At 45.9% G+C, this 24,621-nt stretch overlaps 1 protein-coding gene across 3 annotated transcripts in view; it reads right to left on the bottom strand.

The window, feature by feature from the left end:
* LOC132391583 (G protein-coupled receptor kinase 5-like) overlaps positions 1–24,621 on the bottom strand; it is a 198,358-nt gene that overhangs the window by 59,016 nt on the left and 114,721 nt on the right. The window contains exon 3 of one of the 3 annotated variants that reach the window (XM_059964963.1): positions 17,554–17,666. The exons of 1 other annotated variant lie outside the window; for it this stretch is intronic. In XM_059964963.1, the coding sequence (XP_059820946.1) occupies positions 17,554–17,666 (113 nt within the window). Of the gene's footprint in view, positions 1–17,553; positions 17,667–24,621 lie in introns of those variants that run through there. One more of the 3 variants, XM_059964981.1, reaches the window with a different exon arrangement.

Genomic DNA, 24,621 nt, shown 5'->3' with positions numbered 1-24,621 from the left:
TGAAGAGTTCCTTATGCTGTACTCAATATGCCACTTCTTAATATGGTGGAATTCTTCATTAAGATGGAGAGTGACATAGTTAATGCAGAAACAAAGGTTCTGAACTTAAAGAAAGGTAACTTTGAAGGTATGAGACGTGAATTAGTTAAGATAAGACTGGCAAATGATACTTAAAGGGTCGTCTGTGGATATGTAATGGCAAGCATTTAAAGATCGCATGGATGAACTACAACAATTGTTCATCCCAGTTTGGCAAAAGAATAAACCAGGGAAGGTAGTGCACCCGTGGCTGACAAGGGAAATTAGGGATAGTATCAAGTCCAAAGAAGAAACATATAAATTAGCAAAAAAAAGTGGCACACCTGAGGACTGGGAGAAATTCAGAGACCAGCAGAGGAGGACAAAGGGCTTAATTAGGAAAGGGAAAAAAGATTATGAGAGAAAGCTGGCAGGGAACATAACAACTGATTGTAAAAGCTTTTATAGATATGTGAAAAGAAAAAGTTTGGTCAAGACAAATGTAGGTCCCTTACTGTCAGAAACAGGAGAATTGATCATAGGGAACAAGGACACGGCAGACCAATTGAATAACTACTTTGGTTCTGTCTTCACTAAGGAGGACATAAATAATTTTTCGGAAGTAGTAGGGGACCGAGGGTCTAATGAGATGGAGGAACTGAGGGAAATACATGTTAGTAGGGAAGTGGTATTAGGTAAATTGAAGGGATTAAAGGCAGATAAATCCCCAGGGCCAGATGGTCTGCATCCCATAGTGCTTAAGGAAGTAGCCCAATAAATAGTGGATGCATTAGTGATAATTTTTCAAAACTCCTTAGATTCTGGATTAGTTCCTGAGGATTGGAGGGTGGCTAATGTAACCCCACTTTTTAAAAAAGGAGGGAGAGAAAATCCAGGGAATTATAGACCAGTTAGTCTGACATCGGCGGTGGGGAAAATGCTAGAGTCGGTTATCAAAGATGTGCTAACAGCACATTTGGAAAGAAGTGAAATCATCGGACAAAGTCAGCATGGATTTGTGAAAGGAAAATCATGTCTGACAAACCTTATCGAATTTTTTGAAGCTGTAACTAGTAGAGTGGATAGGGGAGAGCCAGTGGATGTGGTATATTTAGATTTTCAAAAGGCTTTTGACAAGGTCCCACACAGGAGATTAGTGTGAAAACTTAAAGCACACGGTATTGGGGGTATGGTATTGATGTGGATAGAGAATTGGTTGGCAGACAGGAAGCAAAGAGTGGGAGTAAACGGGACCTTTTCAGAATGGCAGGCAGTGACTAGTGGGGTACCACAAGGCTCAGTGCTGGGACCCCAGTTGTTTACAATATATATTAATGATTTAGACGAGGGAATTAAATGCCTCATCTCCAAGTTTGCGGATGACACGAAGCTGGGCAGCGGTGTTAGCTGTGAGGAGGATGCTAAGAGGATGCAGGGTGACTTGGATAGGTTAGGAAAGTGGACAAATTCATGGCAGATGCAATTTAATGTGGATAAATGTGAGGTTATCCACTTTGGTTGAAAGAACAGGAAAACAGACTATTATCTGAATGGTGGCCGATTAGGAAAAGGGGAGGTGCAATGAGACCTGGGTGTCATTGTACACCAGTCATTGAAGGTGGGCATGCAGGTACAGCAGGCGGTGAAAAAGGCAAATGGTATGTTGGCATTCATAGCAAAAGGATTTGAGTACAGGAGCAGGGAGGTTCAACTGCAGTTGTACAAGGCCTTGGTAAGACCGCACCTAGAGTATTGTGTGAAGTTTTGGTCCCCTAACCTGAGGAAAGACATTCTTGTCATGGAGGGAGTACAGAGAAGGTTCACCAGATTGATTCCTGGGATGGCAGGGTTTTCATATGAAGAAAGACTGGATCGACTGGGTTTATACTCACTGGAATTTAGAAGATTGAGGGGGGATCTTATTGAAACATATAAAATTCTAAAGGGATTGGACAGGCTAGATGCAGGAAGATTGTTTCTGATGTTGGGGAAGTCCAGAACGTGGAGTCACAGTTTAAGGATAAAGGGGAAGCCTTTTAAGACCGAGATGGGGAAAAACTTCTTCACACAGAGAGTGGTGAATCTGTGGAATTCTCTGCCACGGGAAACAGTTGAGGCCGGTTCATTGGCTATATTTAAGAGGAAGTTAGATATGGCCCTTGTGGCTAAAGGGATCGGGGGTATGGAGAGAAAGCAGGTACAGGGTTCTGAGTTGGACGATCAGCCATTAATCATACTGAATGGCGGTGCAGGCTCGAAGGGCCGAATGGCCTACTCCTGCACCTATTTTCTATGTTTCTATGTTTCTTTGTCTACCCCCCAAAATGTCCAAGGCAGTCTTCGCAACACTGCCTGTCACTCCACCTATCTACAGATGTGGCCACAGCGTCTCCATCCAGATTATGAATGCATTATCTGAAATGCTACTGTCCTAACTCTGCCTTCCATGGAACTCCAGCAGTCATCAACAGCCATTCTGAGAAGGACCCCTTTATCTCCACTCTTTGACCTCTGCCACTCTTCTGCCTTGCTCGTGCATTGCCTCTAACATAGAGTCATACAGATATTCTGTACAGGAACAGGCCCTTCAGCCCATCTGGTCCACTGCCGACCAAGGTGCCGATCCAAGCCAGACACACAAAGTGTTGGAGGAACTCAGCAGGTCAGGCAGCAACTATGGAAGAGAATAAATCTTCAATGTTTCTGGCCGAGACTCTTCTTCAGGGTGGAGGGGGAAGGGCGAAGATGTCTCAATTAAAAGGTGAGGGCGCAGGGGAAGATGTTAGCTGGAAAGTGACAGGTTGGTGGGAAAAGTCAAGGGCTGGAGAAGAAAAAATCTGACAGGAGAGGACAATGGACCACAAGTAAAATGGAGGGAGTGGGGCTTGGGGGGGAGTAATAGGCAGGTGAGAAGAAGCAAAAGATCAGAGTGGGGAACAAAAGAAATGGGGGGGGCAGAATTTGCTAATCAGAAGGAGAATTCAATATTCATGCCATCCGGTTGGAGGCTACCCAGACGGAATATGCTCCTCCACCCTGAGGGTGGCCTCATCTTTGTACAAGAGGAGGTCATGGATCGACACATCGGAATGGGAATGGGAATTGGAGTTAAAATGGTTGACCACTGGCAAATCCCACTAGTGGCAGATGATGTGCAGGTGCTCAATGAAGCGGTCCCCCTATTTACTATGGGTCTCATCAATGTAGATGAGACAGCATCAAAGCTAATTCCAACTGTCTGCACCTGGCCCATATCTGTTGGAACCTTTCTAATCCATGCAGTTGTCCAAGTATCTTTGAAATGCTTTTACTGTACCCACCTTAACCACATCCCTGGCAGCCCGTACCACACACTCATCACCCTCAGGGTGAAGAAGATGCCCCCTCAGGTTTCTACCAAATCTCTCTCCTCCCACCCCATACCCATGCCTCCAGTTGCTGGTTCCTCAAACACTGTGCATCCATCTTACCAAGATATTATAAACACAAGAGATGCTGGAGATGTTGAACTACACAAAACATCCTGGGCTCACGCCTCGTTTAGCAGCCTTGTGCGCAGCACCTTATCAAAAGGTAAAAAAGTAAGGGCAAAAATCCTCCCTGCCTTGCCTGGCAATCTTGCCACTTCTTTAGTGCCTACCTGCTTTTCACAAGGTTGAGTTGCTCAACCCAGCGCAGATGGCCAGCATGCATGGAGCCAGCTGGATTCGAACCTGGGAGTCCAGTGCAGATACCACTGCACCACCAGCAGAGACCACTTCACCAAAGGCTTTCTCAAGACCTTTCATTACAACTGACAAGTCAGGGTCTCAGCCCGAAGTGTCGGTTGCTTATTCTTCTCCAATAGATGCTGCCTGACCTGCTGAGTTCCTCCAGCATTTTGTGTGTGTTGCTCTAGACCAGGGGGTTCCCAACTTGTTTTATGCTATGGACCTATACCATTAAGCACGAGGTCTGTGAACCACTGCTTGGCAAGCCCCCTGCTGTAGATTCTCAGCATCTGCAGAACCTCCTGTGCTTATGAGAGGATGCTGTCCTGTTAAAGGTGTCGTCTTTTATAAAGACAACAGTCTCACTGCTTAGTGTTGTCAATAGTGTATATTTCTGCTTTTGATTAGGAAGCCCATCTGTTCAGTGCAGGCTTGTACTGGAGTGAGTCACTGTTGTTTCTCCTGAAGAAGGGCAGATTCAGCCCCAATTATCTCCACTGGCCATCTACGTCTCAACCAATTGGGAACCCTGCACATTAAGTGCTGTGTTTTGGTACGGCTGTGCAGCAGTTAGTGTAATTGACACACAACTCCAGTGACCCAGATTCCACCCTGACCTCAGGGTCTGTCTGGGCTGAGTTTGTACATTCATTCCTCCCCCATCCCAGAGACGCGCCAGCTAGTTAACAGGCTGCTGTACGTTACCCCCATTAGCGGCAGGTAGCAGTTGACTATGGATATGGTCGAGTTGATGGGCCTGCAAGAGAAATTGGGTTGCAGGGAAGTAGGGAGGTATGGGAATGTTCTGAGGCCCAGCAATAATTATGTAGTGGCCAAATGGCCTCCCCCTATGACTTATGGTAAAGTAAGAATATGAGAGATATCTCAAAAACAAGATATTTTGCATATATTGGGACTCCAGAGCTACACAAACCCAAACACACACACACACACACACACACACACACACACACACACACACACACAAAGCCATTGGTCAGATCACACTTGGAATATGGTGAACAGTTTTGGATGTGCTGCCATTGGAAAGGGTCCAGAGGAAGTTCATGAGACTGATCCTAGGTATGAATGGGTTAATGTACGAGAAGCATTTGATGGTCTGGGCTTGTACTCATTGAAGTTTAGAAGGATGGGTGGGGGGGGGGGGAGGTGGAATTATATAACTGAAACCTATCAAATATTGAGAGGCCTAGATAGAGTGGATGTGGAGAGGAGTGAGGGAGCCTAGAACCAGAGGGCATTCCTTTTGAACAAAGATGAAGAGGAATTGCTTTAGCCAAAGGGTGGTGAATCTGTGGAACTCATTGCCATGGATGGCTGTGGATGCCAAGTCATTGAGGGTATTTAAAGCAGAGGTTGATAAAGTGCTTGATGCTTAAGGGTGTCAAAGGTTACGGGGAGAAAGTAGGAGAATAGAATTCAGAAGGATAATAAATCAGCCATGATGGAGTGGTGGAGTAGACTCGATGGACTAAATGGCCCAATTTTGCTCCCATGTCTTATGGTCTAAAATCTTGGAAGAACTTAGCAAGTCAGGTAGCATCTGTAGAAATGAAGGAACAGTCAACATTTTGGGCCAAGGCCAAGACCTTCATCATGACTGAAAAGGAAGGAGGAAGAAACCAGATTAAGAAGGTGATCGGGGTGGTGGGGGCAGAGGGAAAGGAGTACAAGCTGGGTAGTAGAGAAAAATGTACTGTGGCAGTCAGCTCTGGGTTTTGAAAAGCAAAGAGGCATTTGCTGGAGGAACTTCAAAGTAAGCACTTCAATGACAGCAACATAGGAAATACTGGAAAAGAAATTTGGCTGAGCAGAGGTATATCACTCAAGTCCACAAGTATTGTCTTACAATACAGCCCGAGGCAAATGCAGGAGACAAATATTGTGCAATAAGTGCCTCCTACACTGCGAGGGAGAGACAGGACCTTGCGGAGGGAAGCCCCGTTCCAAATCCCAGCTTCGGTGGTAATACTCCCATCGCCTGCCATCAACTCTGCTTCGGGTGGCAGGGAGGAGATTGCCTGCCACCCTGCCGTCCAAGTGCAGCGATTGATCGGTGCGTGCACAAGCATTCTTGCAGAGGTTCACCGGCAGCCCTCTCACCAAGGCAAGGACAGCAGACTGTGTGCCAGTGTATCCAGCAGCTTTGAGTAGACATGTGAGCTGTTATCAACTACTCTAGATAATCAGCCATTCTAGTCTTGTGCCTCGCTTTTACCGGAGTCAGCTTCCCTCTCTGCTGTCCGGCCAACTTCAGATTTCATTCCCCTCCACCTTTTACCAGTCTGCCCCACCCTGCACCGCCACCCATTCTATCACTACATTCCCCACCTCCCTGCCTCCATCCTGGCACGGGCTTCCCTTTCTGTCCTCTCCACTGCTCCCCTCTCGGCCTGCAACTTTACACCTTATACGTCTTTCCAGTTCTCTGGAGAAGTTGTCAGCCTGGAGCGACAGCCCTATTTCTCCCTCCATGAATGCTGCCTGGCCTGCTGAGCACCTCCAGCATTTTGAGATTTTATCCTGGATTTTTGGTGTCTGCAGGGTTTGATTCCAGCTGATGGTCTACCAGGTATGCGAGGTACAACCATTGCATGGAGTGGCACACAGGCACTGCAGCCAACGACGGGTAGTGTAGCACCACGGCGTTACGAGGAAGTTTGTTCACGGGTTTGGCAAGTGAGACAGAAGACCCTGGTTACAAATAAGCACATCTGCCATTTATTTACAAACGGTAATAAAACGTTCAAGCAGACATCTAAGTCATCCAAACTTAGAAAAACTATGACAGTAAACATTCAGTAACACTTCAAACTCAACAGGTACTTCATTAAGTCTCCCTAAGTTATGCAACTACTTAGAAAACGAAACATTCAACATGTATTCAGCCAAGTGTGAACATGGTTCTTCGGCACAGATCGCATCCGCAGTGTGAAGGGGAGCCCCGGAGACAAAGGAAAGCTTGCAAGTCTCTCACACGTGCTATTCTTATGCCCCTGAGGCTTCTGAAACCAGACACCAGTACCGTGGCGAGCCAGGCAACCAATGGGAAAGAGCTGTTGCATTCCTCGAAAGGGCCAATCAACAACCAGCAAGGCAAAGGCGGCTTTCAACCGACAAGTAAACCTACCCTTCACGTTAAACATGGCGCCTGTAATGTGGACGTGATATTGCAGAATCGGCAACAAAGGTACATTGGTAAAGAAGTGTCACCTTTCCCCCCTGCTAGTGCTGCCCCCAGCCCTGCTTTTCCCTGCAATCTTGAAAGTTAAATATTAGTTTTATTTGTCTCGGTACATTGAGACATACAGTAAAATGTGTCGACTGCGTCATTGACCAATACAGTCCAAGCATGTGCTGGCGGCAGCCTCTTAATGTCACCTTGCTTCTGGTGCCAACAGAGCATGCCTATAACTTACAAATCCTGATGTCTTTGGAATGTGGGAGGAAAACCAGAGTATTCCTTGGCCAAGTGTTTTAATTTCAATTCCCAATCCCATTCCGACATTCCAGTCCATGGCCTCCTCTAGTGCCAAACTGAAGCCACCCTCAGTGTGGAGGAGTAACACCTTATATTCCGTCTGGGTAACCTCCAAACTGCTGGCTTGATTGTTCATTTCTCTTCCGATATAAAAAAAATTCCCTCTCTCTCCTCTCTTCCTCAATCTGGCCTCTTACCACTTCTCACCTGCCTATCATCTCCTTCAAGTCCACTCCCCTCTTGTATCAGATTCCTTCCTCTTCAGCCCTTTACCTTTCCACTCACCTGGCTTCACCTATTACTTTCTAGCTTGTCCTCCTTCCTCTCCCCCCCCCCCGCCCATTTTTATTCCGGCACTTTCCCCCTTCCTTTCCAGACCTGATGAAGGGTCTCAGCCTGGAACGTCGATGGTTTATCCGTTTCTATAGACGCTGCCTGACCTGCTGAGTTCCTCCAGCATGTTGTGTGTGTTGGCCAGTGGAAATCCATGCAGTCGCAGTGAGAACATACAAACTCCTTACAAACAGTGGTGGGAATTGAACCCTTAATCACCGTCACTTTGAAGCGTTATGCTAATTGCCATGCTACCCTGCTCACACACTGATCTTCTGATCAACCTCAGGATCTTACTTTCGGAAAACTAATTTGGAAAACTGCTTAGACCAGCACAGCGTGGACATATGCCCTTTGACCCAGCTTGCCCATGCTGACCTGAATGTACATCTAAGCCAAACCTATTTGCTTACGTTTAGAGTCAAAGACATAGAGTCTTCCAACACAAAAACAGACCCATCACTCCCACTCATCCATGTTGGTCTAGATCCCCAGCCAAGCTGGTCTCATTTGTCTGCATTTGGTCCATATCTCTCTCTGTTAGGATTCATATCAAGAGGACTAGAACATAAAAGGAAGAATGTAATGTTGAGGCTTTATAACGCACTGGTGAGGCCTTACCAGGGGTATTGTGAACAGTTTCGGGCCCCTTATCTAAGAAAGTATGTGCTGTCATTGGAGAGGGTTCACGAAAATTATTCCGGGATAGAAAAGTTTGTCCTATGAAGAGTGTTTGATGGCTCTGAGCCTGCATTCACTAGAATTCAGAAGAATCAGGGGTGACCTCAGGGAAACCTATCGAATCTAGAAAGACCTTAATAGAGTTGGATGTGGAGAGGTTGCTTTCAATGGTGGGGAGTCCAACACCAGAGGGGACACGGTCTCAGAACAGAGGGTTGTCCTTCTAGAATGGAAATGAGGAGCAAGTTCTTTAGCTAGACTGTGGCGAATCTGTGGAATTCACTGTCACAGGCAGCCGTGGAGGTCAAGTCATTGAGTATATTTAATGCCGAGGTTGGCAGCTTCTTGACTAGTCAGGGCATGAAGGGATCTGGGGAGGAGACAGGAGATTAGGGCTGAGAGGAAAATAGATCAGCCACAATGATACAGCAGAGCAGACTCGATGGACCAAATGGCCTAATTCTGGTTCTACGTCTTATGGTGTAAACTTTTTCCAATCCATGTACCTGTCCAAATATCTTTCAGATGCTGTAATTGTACCCACGTCAACTACTTCCTCTGGCAGCTCACTCCACATATGCACGGCCCACTGCAAGAAGAAGTTAACCCTCAGGTCTCTTCTAGATCTTTTTGGTTCAACTGAAATCTACGGCTGCTCAGAGATGTGGATTACACAGGATCCGCTGGACAAGATCTACCTCCGCGTACTCTACGCTGCAGAAGTACATGCCGAAGTTTGCACCGATGCCTGGTGCAGCCAATGCAAAGGCTCTGGGGGAAAGCATTGTAATCTGGGCTCCTTCCACTACCTCACAAAAAGGGGCCGAGTCAGGCAGGGAATGGTGCGTTATTGTCCCCGTGGGTCATCTAAACAGCAATGGTGCTATTGTTTTAAAAATAGGTTAACATTAATGGATGCAATAATGAGTGAAAAAGACTTTGCACTGTTTCTTTTTTGGTATATATTATTATGAAGAAAGTTTATTTTTGAAAGCAGATAAAAAAAAATTGTCTTTAACTCAAGAGCCAACTTGGGCAGAAGATCACTCAATATCCCAGATCCTCCCTGTGCGAGAATTGTTTCCTTGGAACAGAGGGAGAGATTCAGAACTTCTTTTTGACAGGACCGCGGCCCCCCCCCCCCAACATGATTGATCATGGACCCCACCCCCCCACACACACATACACGACTGACCGTGGCCAACCCCTTGGCTTTTGTAGTTCTAAAGAAAGGGTATTTAAACTGGACAAACAAGCCTGTGAGCAGGAACCACAAAAGCCATAAAGTAAACCAGCTGCCATCGAGAAATAGATAATGGGCCTTGGCACAGACAGGGAATGACGGGGAGTACTGCTCTGCGGTAGAGAAATCTGAATGCAGTAGCGAAGTATAATGTATAAATACTGGGAAATAACAGCAAAGATGAGGATTCTCAAAGCACTTTGCCGCTCATTAATTACCTGTAATGAAACGGAGATGAAGCCCCACCAGCACCAGATGGGTAATAGCTAGCAAATCCATACAGGGGATGGAAGATGAGAAGTAAAATCATTAGCCATGGGATTTTTCCTGCTTCTTCCGTCAACGTCATGCAACTTTTACATATCTCTTAAGATTGATAGAGCCTTGATTAAGTGTGACATTATTCTCTGCCACTGTCTGGGGAGCTAGGGTACGGGTTGAACACAGAACGCAGCAGAGTACAGGTCTTTCGGTCCATGGTGTCGTGCCAACATCCAAGATCAATCTAACCCTTCCCGCCCGCAGATTTTTGCAAAATTAAAAGAAATCCTCAATTAAGAATCTCTTAACTGTCCCCATTGTATCTGCCTCTACCAGAATCAGAACCAGATTTAACCTCACTGGCATATGTTAATGCAGCAGTACAATGTAATACTTCATAATAGGGGAAAAACCCATGAATTACAGTAAGCATATTAAATAGTTAAACTAACTAAGTAGGGCAAAAATAGCAATTAAAAAAGTAGTAAGGTGGTGTTCATGGGTTCATTGCCCTTGCAGAAATTGGATGGTTTAGGGGGAAGAAACTGCTTCTGAATCATTGAGTGCGTGCCTTGAGGCTTCTGCACCTCCTTCCTGATGGTGACAATGAGAACAAGGAATGACCTGGGTGATGGAGGTCCTCAGTGATGGGCGCTGCCTTTTTGAGGCATCGCTCCTCGAAGACAACTTGGAGAAGCTCGAAGAAGCTGTGCCGGAGGGGATCTGTGAGGTTGAGTCGGGCGGCGCCGTGGAAGTCCATAGCGGGGGTATTCCCTTCTGCCGCCTGCGTGGGATGACGAGTCAATCCTGAGGACATGTGGAAACTGTGTGGTGGTTTCTTTCGATCTTATAGTCTTTTGACATCTTTGGACTATTTTTACTGTGCCCATGGTCTGTTTTTTTTATCAATTATGCTATTGTTTGCACTGTTGTAACTATGTGGTTTTGTGCATGTCTTGTAGCTTTAGTTTTTGGTCTTGTTTTGTCTGGTGGGATTGGAGCTCCTTTCCAGGGAACGCGCTAGACGGTAGCGCGATATTAATACACAGCAGCCTCTCCGGACTCGGGATTGGGGATTGCCAAACGTTACGTGGATTTTCTGGTGTAGTCTGTTTTGTCATATGCTTTTCTGATATCATTCTGGAGGAATGTTGTCTCATTTTTTAACTGCATTGCATTTGTGGTTTCTAAATGACAATAAATTGAATCTGAATCTGATATCAGTGCCCAAGATGGAGCTGACTGAGTTTACAACTCTCTGCAGCTTACTTTGATCCTGTACAGTAGCCCCCCACCCCCCCATACCAGATGGTGATGCAGCCAGCCAGGATACTCTCCACAGTAGGCCTGTAGAAAGTTATGAGCATCACCGTTGGCAGTGTTTTCCATGCGCCCACCACTCTCTTTGCAAAAAAAACCTACCTCCGCATGCCACCTATACTTCCCGCCAATCGTTATAAAATTATGACCGCCCCCATGTATTAGCCATTTCCCCCCTAGGAAAATTGGCGCTGGCTGTCAAAGAGGCCGCTGGCTATGCCTCTTGTCCCTCTCCTCATCCAAAACATCGCGCTGAATTGTGCCTGCAATCTCTTCAGTGCCATCACATCTTTCTGACAGCGGCAACCAGAATCATGCATAGTAATCTAGACAATGCTTTATGAAGTTGCACTATATTCTCTGCCCCGGACAATGAAGGCAAGCTTCCTGTGTGGCTGCTTCACCAGCTTACCGGCACACGACAAAGCGGTTAGCGCAACTGGTTCGCAGCGCCAGGCAATCACCGATCAGGGTTTGATTCCTGCTGACCTGGAACACAGAGCTATTCCCCATCTCTCTACCTCCTGAAGGTCCAGACTGGTCCAACCTTGGAGACCAAAAGGAGGACATTTGGACAAATTACCATCCATCGGAGTGGATCTACCTCCAAGTGGGCCACAACCTCGTCATAGGGTTTGGAGGTTTGCGTGACTCAATGATTTGGAGAACTATTCTGGCTGGAGTTAGCGCTTTCTGCTTTGGCACCCACGCCAAACAGGTCAAAGGGTTGAGGCCAGATTAGGAGAGGTGCACCGGTCCTCCTGGTTCAGGGGTTCAGGGGCTCAGCTCTGGACTAACAACCCAGACTGGTAAAACAAAACTGTTACAGAAACAGCAATGAAGAATCCTTCTACATCTGAGTGTGATGATATTCCTAGGACTTACAGGACTGACAATAGTGGAAACCAAGAGGAAGCTACTGACACAATGAAAGAAGCCCTGAACACCACCAGAGATGGAGTTTCTTCATTGCTGTTCTAAGCTCAATGGTGGAATGGGCAGTAAGTAAGGAGTGGATGAGTTAAAGAACCTGGGAGGAGGAGGTATTTGGCAGAACAACTAGTTGCAGCCTTTCGGGCAATTATTCTGCACACTGGCACCCCACAAGGTCGCATCCTCAGCTCCCTGCTCCGCTCCACAAACAGTACACTCCTGACTGTGGCCAGATTCTGCTCGAAAACCGTCTGCAAGTTTGGCGATGCAATGATCGCAGTGGGCCGTATCTCAAACAATAAGCCGGACTGCAGGAATGAGATAGAGTTCCTAGAGGCGCGGTGTCACCTCAGCAATCTTTCCCTCAGTGTCACCAAAATAAAAGAGCTCGTCACTGAATCAATGGGGTTTTCCCTTGGTCCTCTGGTATCCTCCCACAGTCCAAAGACATAACACTTCGGTTAACTGGTCATTAAGGGTTTGGGTTAGTTGAATTTGTCTGGGGTTGTTGTGACTGCATGGCTTGAAGGGCTGGAAGGCCTACTCTGCGCTGTATCGCAAAATAAAATATGATGTACTCAGCAGGTCAGGCTGCATCCGTGGACTCACTTTAAAGGACTCGACAACTCATGTTCTTAGTGTTTATTTGTTTGTTTATATTTACACAGTTTGGTTTTGTTTGCGCATTGGTTGTTTGTCAGTCTTCATGTGCAGTTTTTCAGCAATTTTATTGTAATTCTTTGTTCTACAGAGAAAATGAATCTGTAAGAAAATGAATCTCAAGGTAGTGTATGGTGACATATTTGTTCTTTGATAATAAATTTACTTTGAACTCAATTTTGGAGACATTGATTATGGACCCAATTACAAGCCAATGATACATATTAAAAATCAGTGGTCCTAAAACACACTCCAGAAAGAATCACACAGTTTGCGGGCTGATTGAGTGATCTGGTTCTTTGCTGTCTCCTTGGCTGTTCCATGAGGCGTGTGGCCTCAAGGCCAATAAGCCTGGAGATGGGGCGCGAGCCCACGATCATTTCTCGCCCAAGTGAGGTGCTTAAGAAGATTGAAATCATTGAGGCCAGTTAGGAAGGCGATGGGGTTTTCAGCACTGTCTACCAGCCTCTCGCTTACTACTGCCGAAGATGTCTGCATGTGGTGGTCTCTCCTTCTCTCTCCTGCTCACTGTTCCCGGTGGAAATCCGTTGCATTTGCATGGTCATTCTCTCTCTTGATACCATCCCAGGACGATGCTGGAGTTCTGGGTCTTGGGCGAGGTTTAATCGAAGCAGCTTGCGGGTTGAACTCTGTAGCTCATGCTATGACGTGTTTCTGGTTTCTGGTCATTCCTTTTTTTGAGGCTATTTTGGACAATTTTGAATCGGGGCGGCCTATAGATAATGAACAGTGAGCCGAACCGAACAGCTTGGACTCTTGATTTGGTGTTTTATTTTCTATGTCTTTTGTTTTCCTTTTGCCTGCCGTTTGCGCAACTTTTTTTTTTGTGCATTGGGGGAGGGTCGGTGTTCTGTGAACAGGTTCCATGGTTTTCTTTGTTTCATAGCTGCCTGTGGTGAGGATGAATCGCAGGGTTGTACGGGGAACACAGACTTTGAATCTGCAGACTGTTTCTCAGCTAGCTTTGCATCCATACTGGCACTGTCCCACTAATATCACAGACTTTCAATCAGGAGGGTAAAAAGTTTCTCAGTCTGCTGCTAAATCATCGTACTGAACATTGCAAAATGCCACTGAGGGAAACAAAGGAAAACATTCATCTGGCAAACTTTCAGTGTACACAAACACTGAATATAGCTCAGACAAAAAAAAACACATAATTACACCAGGAAGACTGCTGCAGAATTGTAGGTCCTTAAGAAAATTTTCTGGGTGGAAAGACTTATCTGAAAGAGTACAAAATAGCCTGCAAGTGAATGATTTTGTAACTTCTGGTTAGATATCTTGTGTTAGGTCAAGTTATCAATAAATTGAAGGAGATGGCACCAGTGAACAACACAACCAAAGGCAACGTACTCCAGATAATTCATGAAAATACTACTACTTCTTCCATTAAGTATGATTCTGCTCCCATTGGAACCTGTGATTTACATTTTGATGGCGTGTTTTCAGGCCGATTGAGTGATCTGGTGGTTTGCTGTTGCCGAGGGAGTTCAGTGAGGTCTTGGTGTGAGGCCTGGAGACGGGCGCGAGTCCATGATCAACTTCACTTCTTGCCGATCTCACTGACTACAGCATGGAGCAAGATAGAAATCAATGGGGACAAGAGCAGAGGGCGAATGGATATTCAGCGTCGTCTGCCTGGTTTGACCAGTGTCCCTTTCCTTTTCACTCGCTGATGCTGAAGGAAGGTGCTTGTGTTTGATCAGACTCTCAATAGTGCCAGGGTCTTTGGTCTTGGGCAAGGTTTAATCTACGTGGTTTGTCAATTTGACCTCTGTCGTTCATGTTATAATGCGTTTCTGGTTTCTTGTTACTCCGTTTATTATTGTTGCTTTTTGCGATTTTGAACAGGGTAGACTGGCTCTGCGGCCCACAGTCAGCAAATGACAGCACTAAAGTGAACTAGGCTGTTTCAATAACTTTGTGATATGATGTTTTACATTGTGTGTTTTTGTTCTTTTTTTGCAGCTTGCACATTTTGTTCTTTCTCTTGTGCGCTGGGTGTTTGATGTTTCCTTTGGACAGGTTCCACGGTGTTTCTTTGTTTCGTGGCTGTCTGTGGGAAGACAAATCTCAGGGTTGTGTACTGCATAAATATTTTGACAATACATGTACTGTGAACTTGACTAAGAGCTGCGGTATCATTCCACAAGCAGATTACAGGAATGGGGAGGGGGGCCTCATGAAGTGGTTTTAATACAGTCATCAGATTCAGTCCTCTGTTAAACAAGGTCCACTTGTCCTACCTGTGGGCTGAAGGACATACAGACGTAATTGTCACACTACCTTTCCAAGGGTAATATAGAATGGCTACCAGACGCGGGCTTTGTTGACTACTTCATTAGGTACACCTTGCAACCCAGGGTGGCCCTCTGCTGCCGTCGTAGCCCGTCCACTTCACGGTTCCATGTGTCCTGTGTTGAGAGACACTCTTCTGCACGTCACTGTTGTAATGTGTGCCTATTTGTGTTACTGTTGCTTTCCTGCCAGCTTGAACCAGTCTGGCCATTCTCCTCTGACCTCTCTCATTAACAAGGTGTTTTCACCCACAGAACTGCCACTCTTTCGATGTTATTTCTTTTTTCTTTTTTGCACCATTCTCTGTAACCTCTAGAGCTGGTTCTGCTAGAAAATCCCAGGAGATAAGAAGTTTCTGAGATACGCAAACCACCCTGTCTGGCACCAACAATCATTCCATGGTCAAAGTCATTTAGATCACATTTTTTCTTCATTCTGATGTTTGGTTTGAACAACTACTGAACCTCTTGACCATGTCTGCATGCTTTTATGCATTGAGTTGCTGCCACATAATTGAGTGATTAGATATTTGCATTGACAAACAGGTGTGTAGATATACCTAATAAAGTGGCCACTGAGTGTACATCCAACAAGTAAAACAGGAGGTGCGTTGTGACAATCTCCCATGGTCTTCAGCACCAAACAATCTCCTGCGTGTATGTTGCTCCATATTCCAGCATCTGTAGGCTCTTTGTGTCTCAATGGGCCTTCAGATCGCATCTGGAGCCTGAGCAACTTATTAAGTTCTATATTCACGAGAAACCAGAAGAATGAGGAATGATCTCATTGAAATGTAACAAATGGCGAACGGCCTTGATAGAACAGATGTGCAGACGATGTTTCCTGTGGTGGAAGAGCCCAAAACCACAGGACACAGCCTCCAAATAACCATATAACAATTATAGCACGGAAACAGGCCATCTCGGCCCTTCTAGTCCGTGCCGAACGCTTACTCTCACCTAGTCCCACCGACCTGCATTCAGCCCATAACCCTCCATTCCTTTTCTGTCCATATACCTATCCAATTTTTGTTTTAAATGACAATATCGAACCTGCCTTTACCACTTCTACTGGAAACTCATTCCACAGAGCTACCACTCTCTGAGTAAAGAAGTTTTTCCTCCTGTTACCCCGAATCTTTTGTCTCTTAACTCTCAACTCTGGTTGGGGGACGTCCTTTTAGAACAGAGATGAAGGGAATTTCTTTAACCAGTGGGTGGTGAATCTGAGGAATTCTTTGCCTCAGGTAGCTGTGGAGCCCAAGTCTAAGGTAGATTCTTGATTGGTCAGGGCATGAAGGAATACAGGGGAAGGCAGGAGCCGAGACAAAAATGGGATCAGCCATGGAATGGCGGAGAAGACTTGATGGACCAAATGGCCTGAATCTGCTCCTATATCTTATGGTCTTAAAAGCACCACATCTCAGTGGAGTTTGCCCTGCATTCTGGGCGTTCTGATTACACCGTGAACCTGAGCCTTTTGGATAAACAGATTCCAACTCAACCAGCACATCAGTTTCTTCCCTCATGCTGTTAATGCCAGTACAGTGAAAAGCTTACACTCTGCACTAAGATGGAATCCGGACCCTTCCCCATCAACTAAACATAATGTGTCCATTTTGACGTTAGCTAAAATGGGGGATTAACACCACCTCTTAACAGAGTATTGAGCTCAGTCATCTCGATGACAATGTAGAATTCTGCATGTCTGTCTGTTACTAAGTCCACAAGCTGAGCACCAACCCCCACTCAGCCAAAGGCTTCACAAAAATCCGGTGGCCAACAGAGCCAAAGGCTTCAGCTAAATCATTAAGAACAATGGCTAGACAAATTCATGGGGACGCACAGTAATGTTGTGTTTAGCGCAACCAGGGGAATCAGTGATCGGGGTTAAATTCCCATCGCTACCTCTAATCAATTTGTATGTCTCCCCATGACTGAATGCGCTTCCTCCGGGTGCTCTGGTCTCCTCCTACATTCCAAAGACGTACAGGTTCGGGTTATTAAATAGCGAGCATACTACGCTGGCACCGTGGCATGTGGATTACCCCCAACACCTATTCAGACCATGTTGGTTGTTTCAATGGCATTTCACTGTATGCTTCTACGTTCAAGGATATTTATTGGATACTGCAGGGCACAACTGGAGTAGATGCAGAGAGCATGTCTTCATTAATGGAGAAGTTTGGGATGTGGGGGCACAGCCTCAGAATAAAAGGACATTCCTTTCGAATCGAGACGTGGAGGAAAGGTTTCAGCCAGAGGGTGTTGAATCTGTGGGGTTCGTTTCCATAGAGAGCTGTGGAGGTCAGTTCTTTGGGTGTACTTAAGTCAGAGATTGATAGATTTGTGACTGTTAAAGGGTTACAGAGAGAAGGCAGGACAACAGGATTTAAAAAAAGACAAATACGCTTCAATGGTGCAACAGACTGGATGGGCTGAATGGCCAAACTCTGCTGCTACATCTGATGTAGAAACAGACGTTGGATTCCTCAGGACTGCAAACGGACTTGACTCGGGAACTTTGACAGACACTCAGTCCCAATTTGACAACAGAGCCAGGCGTCTTACCACAGTGTCAAGGAACCTGATGCACCTCCTCAGCTCCGGCTTCGTCTCACAGAACTGACGGAAAAGTTCGCGCCCGATCGGCTGCTTGTTACACAAGCTGTCGTAGTCTCGCTCTGGAAGACAATGGAAAAAGAAATCACTTATTTGGTACTTCTTGATCGGGAGCCGACGTTGTACAATGTGCCCTGGCCTGCATTTTGGAGGAACCATGAACTTGTGCAATCTACTTAACCAGAAAATTGCTGCTGTGCCAAAGCTTTAGCACTTCTCAGCAGCAGATAGTCCGCCCCTCTATTGGTCCACTCAGAGGCTCTTTATTAGCTACACCTGTACACCTGCTAGTTAATGCAACTACCTAATCAGCCAATCACGTGGCACCAACTCAATGTAGAAAAGCATGCAGCCATGGTCAAGAGGTTCAGTTGTTGTTCAGATATTCCGAACGGGGAAGAAGTGAGATCAGACTGATTTTGACCGCGGAATGATCGTTGGTACCAGAGGTGACGGTTTGAGTATCTCAGAAGCTGCTGACCTCCTGGGGTTTTCACGCACAGCAGTCTCTAGAGTTTACAGGGAATGGTGCAGAAAGAAAAGAAATCAAACATCCAGTGAGCAGCAGTTCTGTGGGTGAAAACACCTGGTTAATGAGAGAGGTCGGAGGAGAATGGCCAGACTGGTTCAAGCTGACAGGAAAGCAACAGTAACTCAAATATCCACTCATTACAACAGTGACGTGCAGAAGAGTGTCTCTCAACACAGGACACATGGAACCGTGAAGTGGACGGGCTACGACGGCAGCAGAGGGCCACCCTGGGTTGCAAGGTGTACCTAATGAAGTAGCCACTCCGATTAGTCAACAAAGCCCGCATCTGGTAGCCATTCTATATTACCCTTGGAAAGGTAGTGTGACAATTACGTCTGTATGTCCTTCAGCCCACAGGTAGGACAAGTGGACCTTGTTTAACAGAGGACTGAATCTGATGACTAGGTCTCACTGCGTCAAAACAACTTCATGAGTCCAGACCGGTTCAAGCTGACAGGAAGGTGGCAGTAACTCAAATTGCCACATGTTGCAACAGTGGTGGGCAGGAAACCATGTGTCAAACCTTGAAGTGGATGGGCTACAGCAGTGGAAGACCACACTGGTTTCACTCCCATACAAAATAAATAAACTACATATACTGAGTGCATATGTAGTTGTTAAGTACATTTTCTAGTAATTGTACTATAGCTGATAATGTGTTTTTCTAAAAGCTTCTGGGTTATTCTGCAGCAGGTGTCACACCACTTGAATCCGGCTGTTTCATAGATTATATCTTATCAATGTAGTCGGAGTATGTGACGGACACGAGTTCTCTTTCTTTGCCTTCCTTTGTTTATTCTTTGTTCTTGTACCACTTAATAAAAATGAATGTAATCACCAAGTTTTATGCCTCATTTTTGACTTCTGGAGAACCTCTGGATCAATATCACCAGATTGAATGGCATCCATTCCGCACAGACTACCTCACCCCTGTCCCATCGCAGGTTGATGAAATCTGAACACCAGACAAATACTGCCAAGGACAAAATTGGCAAATTGGCTTATTATTGTCACATGCACGAAGGAACCTGGAAACATTGTGTCTTGTATGCCATCCCTACAGATTAAGATTCAAATAATTCTTATCAACGTGTGTCTGCAGTATACAACCCTGAGATTCATCTTCCTCACAGACAGCCACGAAACAAAGAAAACCATGTTCAAAGAAAAGCATCAACCCCCAGCATGTGCAAAAAAAAACAAACTGCACAAATGGAAACCAAAAAAAACCCCACAGAATATAAAACACAAACTCGAAAGAGTATCTGGTTTTGCTCAGTGCTCATTATCTGCAGGTCACCCCGTTTCAAAATCACCCAAAGAAGCCACATAAAAAGGGAGCGGTTCAGAAACACATCATAGTGTGAACCACAGTCCAATCCACAAACCCCAGACCCAGAACTTCGACACCATCCTCCAAAAGCACTGAGGGGGAGACCATTCGAATGCTGAGACCTTCCTTCAGTGGCCGTGGGCCGGAGGGGGAGAGGGAGACCGTCAAACGCAGCCACCTTCGTTCGGCAGCAGCGAGCGAAAGGCAGATGGATGGCGCTGAACAATGGCTCACCTTCCACTTGCTCCTTCAGGGTTTCAATCTCCCTTCGCACTTTAATCGGCGAGATCAGTGAGAAACAGAATCTACTGTGGGGCCCGCCCGCTCAGCTCGAGGCCGCACAGAAACCTCCGCTCCGACAGCAGCAGAACCCCGTTTGAAAGAAGAAGACGCAAGAGAAATGAAAGCGGTTGTTTCGTGAACCGTCTGAAGGACGTCGCGCTTGGTCACATTGTTTGCTGGTGACATCTTCTTCCAGAAGATTAGAATCAGGTTTAAATATCACCGGTGTATGTCGGGAAATTTGTTGCTTTGTGGCAGCAGTACAGCACAGGTAGTGCTCTGCTTCTCTCCGTCCATCTATCTCGGTCTCACTCTGCGTTTCTGTCCCCGTGCCCTGAACCAGTGGGATCTGTACTGACTGCACTAACTCTCATGGCCCCGTTTTCCTAAAGGGAATCAAATGTCATTGTGAAGCACACTGAGCATCATCCTCCCCTCTTGTTACATGCTTTTAAAAAAAAATTGTCTTTCTATCATTTACGGCTTTTTTTAAAACAAATGAATACTTTGGAGATGCATAGAGCCAGCTTGCGTCAGCCTGAGAACATCAATCTTTGTGGGAATGACAGAAGCTCTCCCTCTTGCCATGAGTACTAAGCTACCTGCCAGAGCAGGTAACTTCTGGTGAGATCACGGAGTAGGGAGAGACTGTAGGAGAGTCAATGGCAGGATAAGGTCACAAGGAGGTGGAGTGGCAACAATTTTTGCAGGATTATCGCAGACTCTGTTCTTCAGACAGCCAAATGCAAGGGCCTCTGACAGTCCGGCTGTCCAAAAATGGAGCGGAGACAGATAACATAGTGGTCTGAAGGGGTTGTACGGTGCTGGACTTTTCTACATTCCTAACTCAGGAACCAACGGCTGCTCAGCCACGCAGATGTGAGCTTCGTACCTGCTTAAAGTGCATGATGTCATCGGGGCAAAGGCGTCCTGCAATTAGTGAGTTTGACCGAAAGGCTCTCTCCCCAAAAGGGAATGTTGTGCCTCATTAAGAGAGTTAATTGTCAGTGATTAGACTGAGAATTCCGTGCATGAATCAGCTGGGACAGCAATTCCAAAACAGAGCACTGAACAGGGAGCTGAGGGAACAAACAGGTCTCACCAAGGAAGCTGTGCATGGCTTCTATGTGTAACCACATTACCTGCAGGATCCCAGTGGGAATACAAGGAGGTGCAAATACAGCCAAGCAGTGGTGAAGGCACACGCGGAAAATCCCTGGACGCTCGTTTGGTCTGAGCTTCAATTAAAAGATTATCAAACCACACCTCTTGACTAACTTTTGCTTTTTCCTTTGCACTTGTGCTGTGAAATAATCTCTAGTAATGGCATGCAAAACAAAGTTTTCAGTATACTCAGGACATGGGACAATTATAAGCCACCAGCTTACAAGATTCAAGATTGTTTAATGTGATTTCCTGTACACAAATACAAGAAGAATGAAATAATTGTTACTCCGGATCTGATGCAGCTCAAACCCACACCCACCCCTGACAAAGGACGCAACAGGATAGCTTATAAGCACAGATTGTCTATAAAGTGGTGCTAGACCGAAGATAAGGTGACTGATAGGAGTAATAAAATAGTGGGGGGGGGGGTTTAGTGGATGGAGGTCTTCATCAGTCTTACTGCTCGTAGAAACTAATTGTTTTGGAGTCTGGTGGCCCTAGTTCTCGGCCTCTTCCAAAAATTCAAAAACTAGAAAAGGGTGCAGATAATGGAAACTGGAAATTAAACAGAGAATGCTTGATAGTGTTTAGCAGTTCAGGCAGCTTCTGGAGTGGGAGAACCAGTTAACTTTTTACTTTTGGAACTGAAGGGGGCCAAAGATCTGGAATGCTGTAGAAGCACTGTGTCACACAAGTAGAGCTCAAGCTAGCTCTTGGATGAGAGGCCTAGAGTTTAGAAAACTGAGGGGAGCCAACGAATTATGCAGCACAGAATTGAGCCCTTCGGCCCATCTTGCTAATACTATTATGCTCATTTATACAAATTTCATTTGCCTGCATTATGTCCATATTCCATTATGTCCATTATGTCCATGTCCAGATTCCAGTCTAAATGTTTCTTAGACATAGTGATTGTATCTAGTTCCACCAAAAGCTTTGGCAACATTCCAGGAAGCAACTATTTGCTGTGCAAGCAAACTTTCCTCTCAAATCTGTTATAAAACTCCTTCCTCTCATAAATGTCTGCTCTCTTACTTTTGATACCCCCGTTACACTAACTCAGTCTCTTATATCAGTGGTCCCCAACCACCGGGCTGCGAGGAAACAATATGATTTGGTGGTATGAAGTGATATGAGTCAGCTACAGTGCCCATGCTTTGCGGCCCGGTGGTTGGGGACCACCACCGCCTTATACTGTTCTGCACACAGTGGCCACTTTATTAGGTACACCAGCTCGCTAATGCCAATATCTAATCAGCCAATCATGTGGCAGCAGCTCAATCCATAAAGGCATGCAGACATGGTCAAGGGGTTCAGTTGGTGTTCAGACCAAACACCAGAATGGGGGTGAAATGTGATCAAAGTGACAATGACCATGGAATGATTGTTGGTGTCAGATGGAGTGGTTTGAGTATTTCAGAAACTGCTGATCTCCTGGGATTTTCATGCACATCAGACCCTAGAGCAGTGGTTTCCAAACCTGGGGTCGATGGACCTCTCGGTTAATGGCAAAAGCCCATGACATAAAAAAGGTTGGGACACTCAGCCCTGGAGTTTACAGAGAACGGATCAGAAAAACATCCAGTGGATGTCAGATCTGTGGGCGAAACACTCTGTTAATGAGGGAAGTCAGGGGAGATTGGCCAGATGGGTTCAAGCTGACAGGAAGGCGACAGCAACTCAAATAACCAGCTGTTACAACAGCAATGTCCAGAAAAGCAACGCTGAACACAAAACATGTCAAGTCTTGAAGTGGATGTGCTACAGAAGACCATGAACATACAGTCAATGGCCATTTCATTAGGTAGAGAAGGTATGTTATACAGTGGCCACTGAGTGCACAGTATGTCTTCACTGGGCCACCTCTCTGCATCCTTCTCAAGAGAAAATAAGCCCCGTGTAACACGACTCTCCCCATAACTAAAGTCGTTCAGCCTAGGTAATTTCCCGATGAATCCCCGATCCAGCATTACCCCATCCTCCCTGTAGCTCAGTGATTAGAACTCACACAAGACTCAAAGCGCAGTCTAGTCTAGTGTTTGGTACAGTTACATCATAATGTCCCAACCTTTCTATTCTGTACTTCAACTACTAAGGCCAACGTAATTCCGACGTAGCAGATGCCGATGGGAAGTTTCTTTTGTCTCCGAGTTCCGGAAGCTGGCTTTGCCATCTCAGAAGAAGGGATTGTTTGTTTAGAACTGAGATAGCGAGACATTCCTTAACTTGGAGGGCAGTGAATCTTTGTAATTCTCCGCCTCAGAGAGCTGGGGAAGCTCAGTCACTGAATCCATTCAAAGTGAAGAACTTTCTGTACATTACAACAATCAAAGGCTAGGATGATCGAAATACAAAGCACAGAAACAGGGTTTTTCACCCTTCGAGCCAAAGTTCCCATTGAAGCTCGTCCAATATGGCCCCTGAACCCTTCCTATCTGTGTACCTATCTGAGTACCTTTTAATACACTTAATGCACCTGCCTCAATCACTTCCTACGGCAAACAATTTTATATACCGACAACTCTGTTGGTGAAAGCGTTACCCCTCAGGTTCCTATTTTTTTTAATCACCAATTTTTATTGCAACAACAACAAATTACATTCAATATAACCAGTGGCCGACTACATTGTGACTGTTCAACCCAGCCACCCCCCCAACCCTCATCCCCACCCTCTCTCCACCCCTCACCCCTCTCTTCTCCCCCCCACAACCAACTGAATAGTAGTGCATACACAGACAGAGCATTCCTATTTTAACAGATGATCTTTTAAGTTAGGTATCAAATTTGTCCACATTAAGATGGTGTTTGGTCGTGCATCATTTACTCTTGCTGATGATAATTCCAGGTAAGAAATGTCTAAAAAGCTCCTAAATGTCCAATATAGGTTCCTAATTAAATCTCTCCCTGTCATGATGAGGGGTGTTGGCATGAAATGTCGACTGTTTCAAGTTCAGGTTTAATTGTCACTTGACCATACAGGGATACCCACGAATACAGCCAAATGAGTCAGCGATACTCCCAGGCAAAATCAGTCACACACAGCATAAGGCACATATAACATATACAATATAGCAAGTACGTGTAAGGTATCAGGAACATACATTCACACAAAAAAAAATATATATATATTAGTCCAAGTCCCTGAATCCATGAAAGATGCAGCTGTCTGCAATCAAATACAATATGGCTTGTCTTCTCCTCGGCAAACACTGCGGGGGTGGGGGGGGGCATCATGGATGCAGTGCCTCACCACCTACGGCACTCCAGTGGAGCTCACGGACTCCGACACCTCCTGCTCTCCTGGGCAGCTGTAGGCAGGCAACACCGCGGCTTGAGGCCTAGTCATCGCTACAACTGAGGCCCTGCAGCCCACCCCACCCCCACTGCCCGCCAATGAAGCAGCGAATTAAGTCTTGCAGCATTCCACGCCAACAACATCCCACAGGGCCTTGCTATCACGAGGAAAGTGAATAAGGTGATCACTGGCTGTTGGACCGCACACCTCCCTCGCGCACCGCCACCTCTCTGACGTGGATAGCAGTGTGATCCACACCAGGTCTAGTCCCCCAGTTTCGCCGCCAATGAGCAACTCGCTGATGGGGTGGGCTGGCAGTACTTAATGCCCAGCAGAGTCTTGCGATTGTAAATAATATGCTTAAAAAAGAAACGCCACCTTCGGTTGGCCCCATCAAAGCCACCGCA

The sequence above is a fragment of the Hypanus sabinus genome, chromosome 1, assembly GCF_030144855.1.
Source record: "Hypanus sabinus isolate sHypSab1 chromosome 1, sHypSab1.hap1, whole genome shotgun sequence".
In the NCBI taxonomy this organism is placed as follows: Eukaryota; Metazoa; Chordata; class Chondrichthyes; order Myliobatiformes; family Dasyatidae; genus Hypanus; species Hypanus sabinus.
This window is presented reverse-complemented; position numbering and strand designations above follow the sequence as displayed.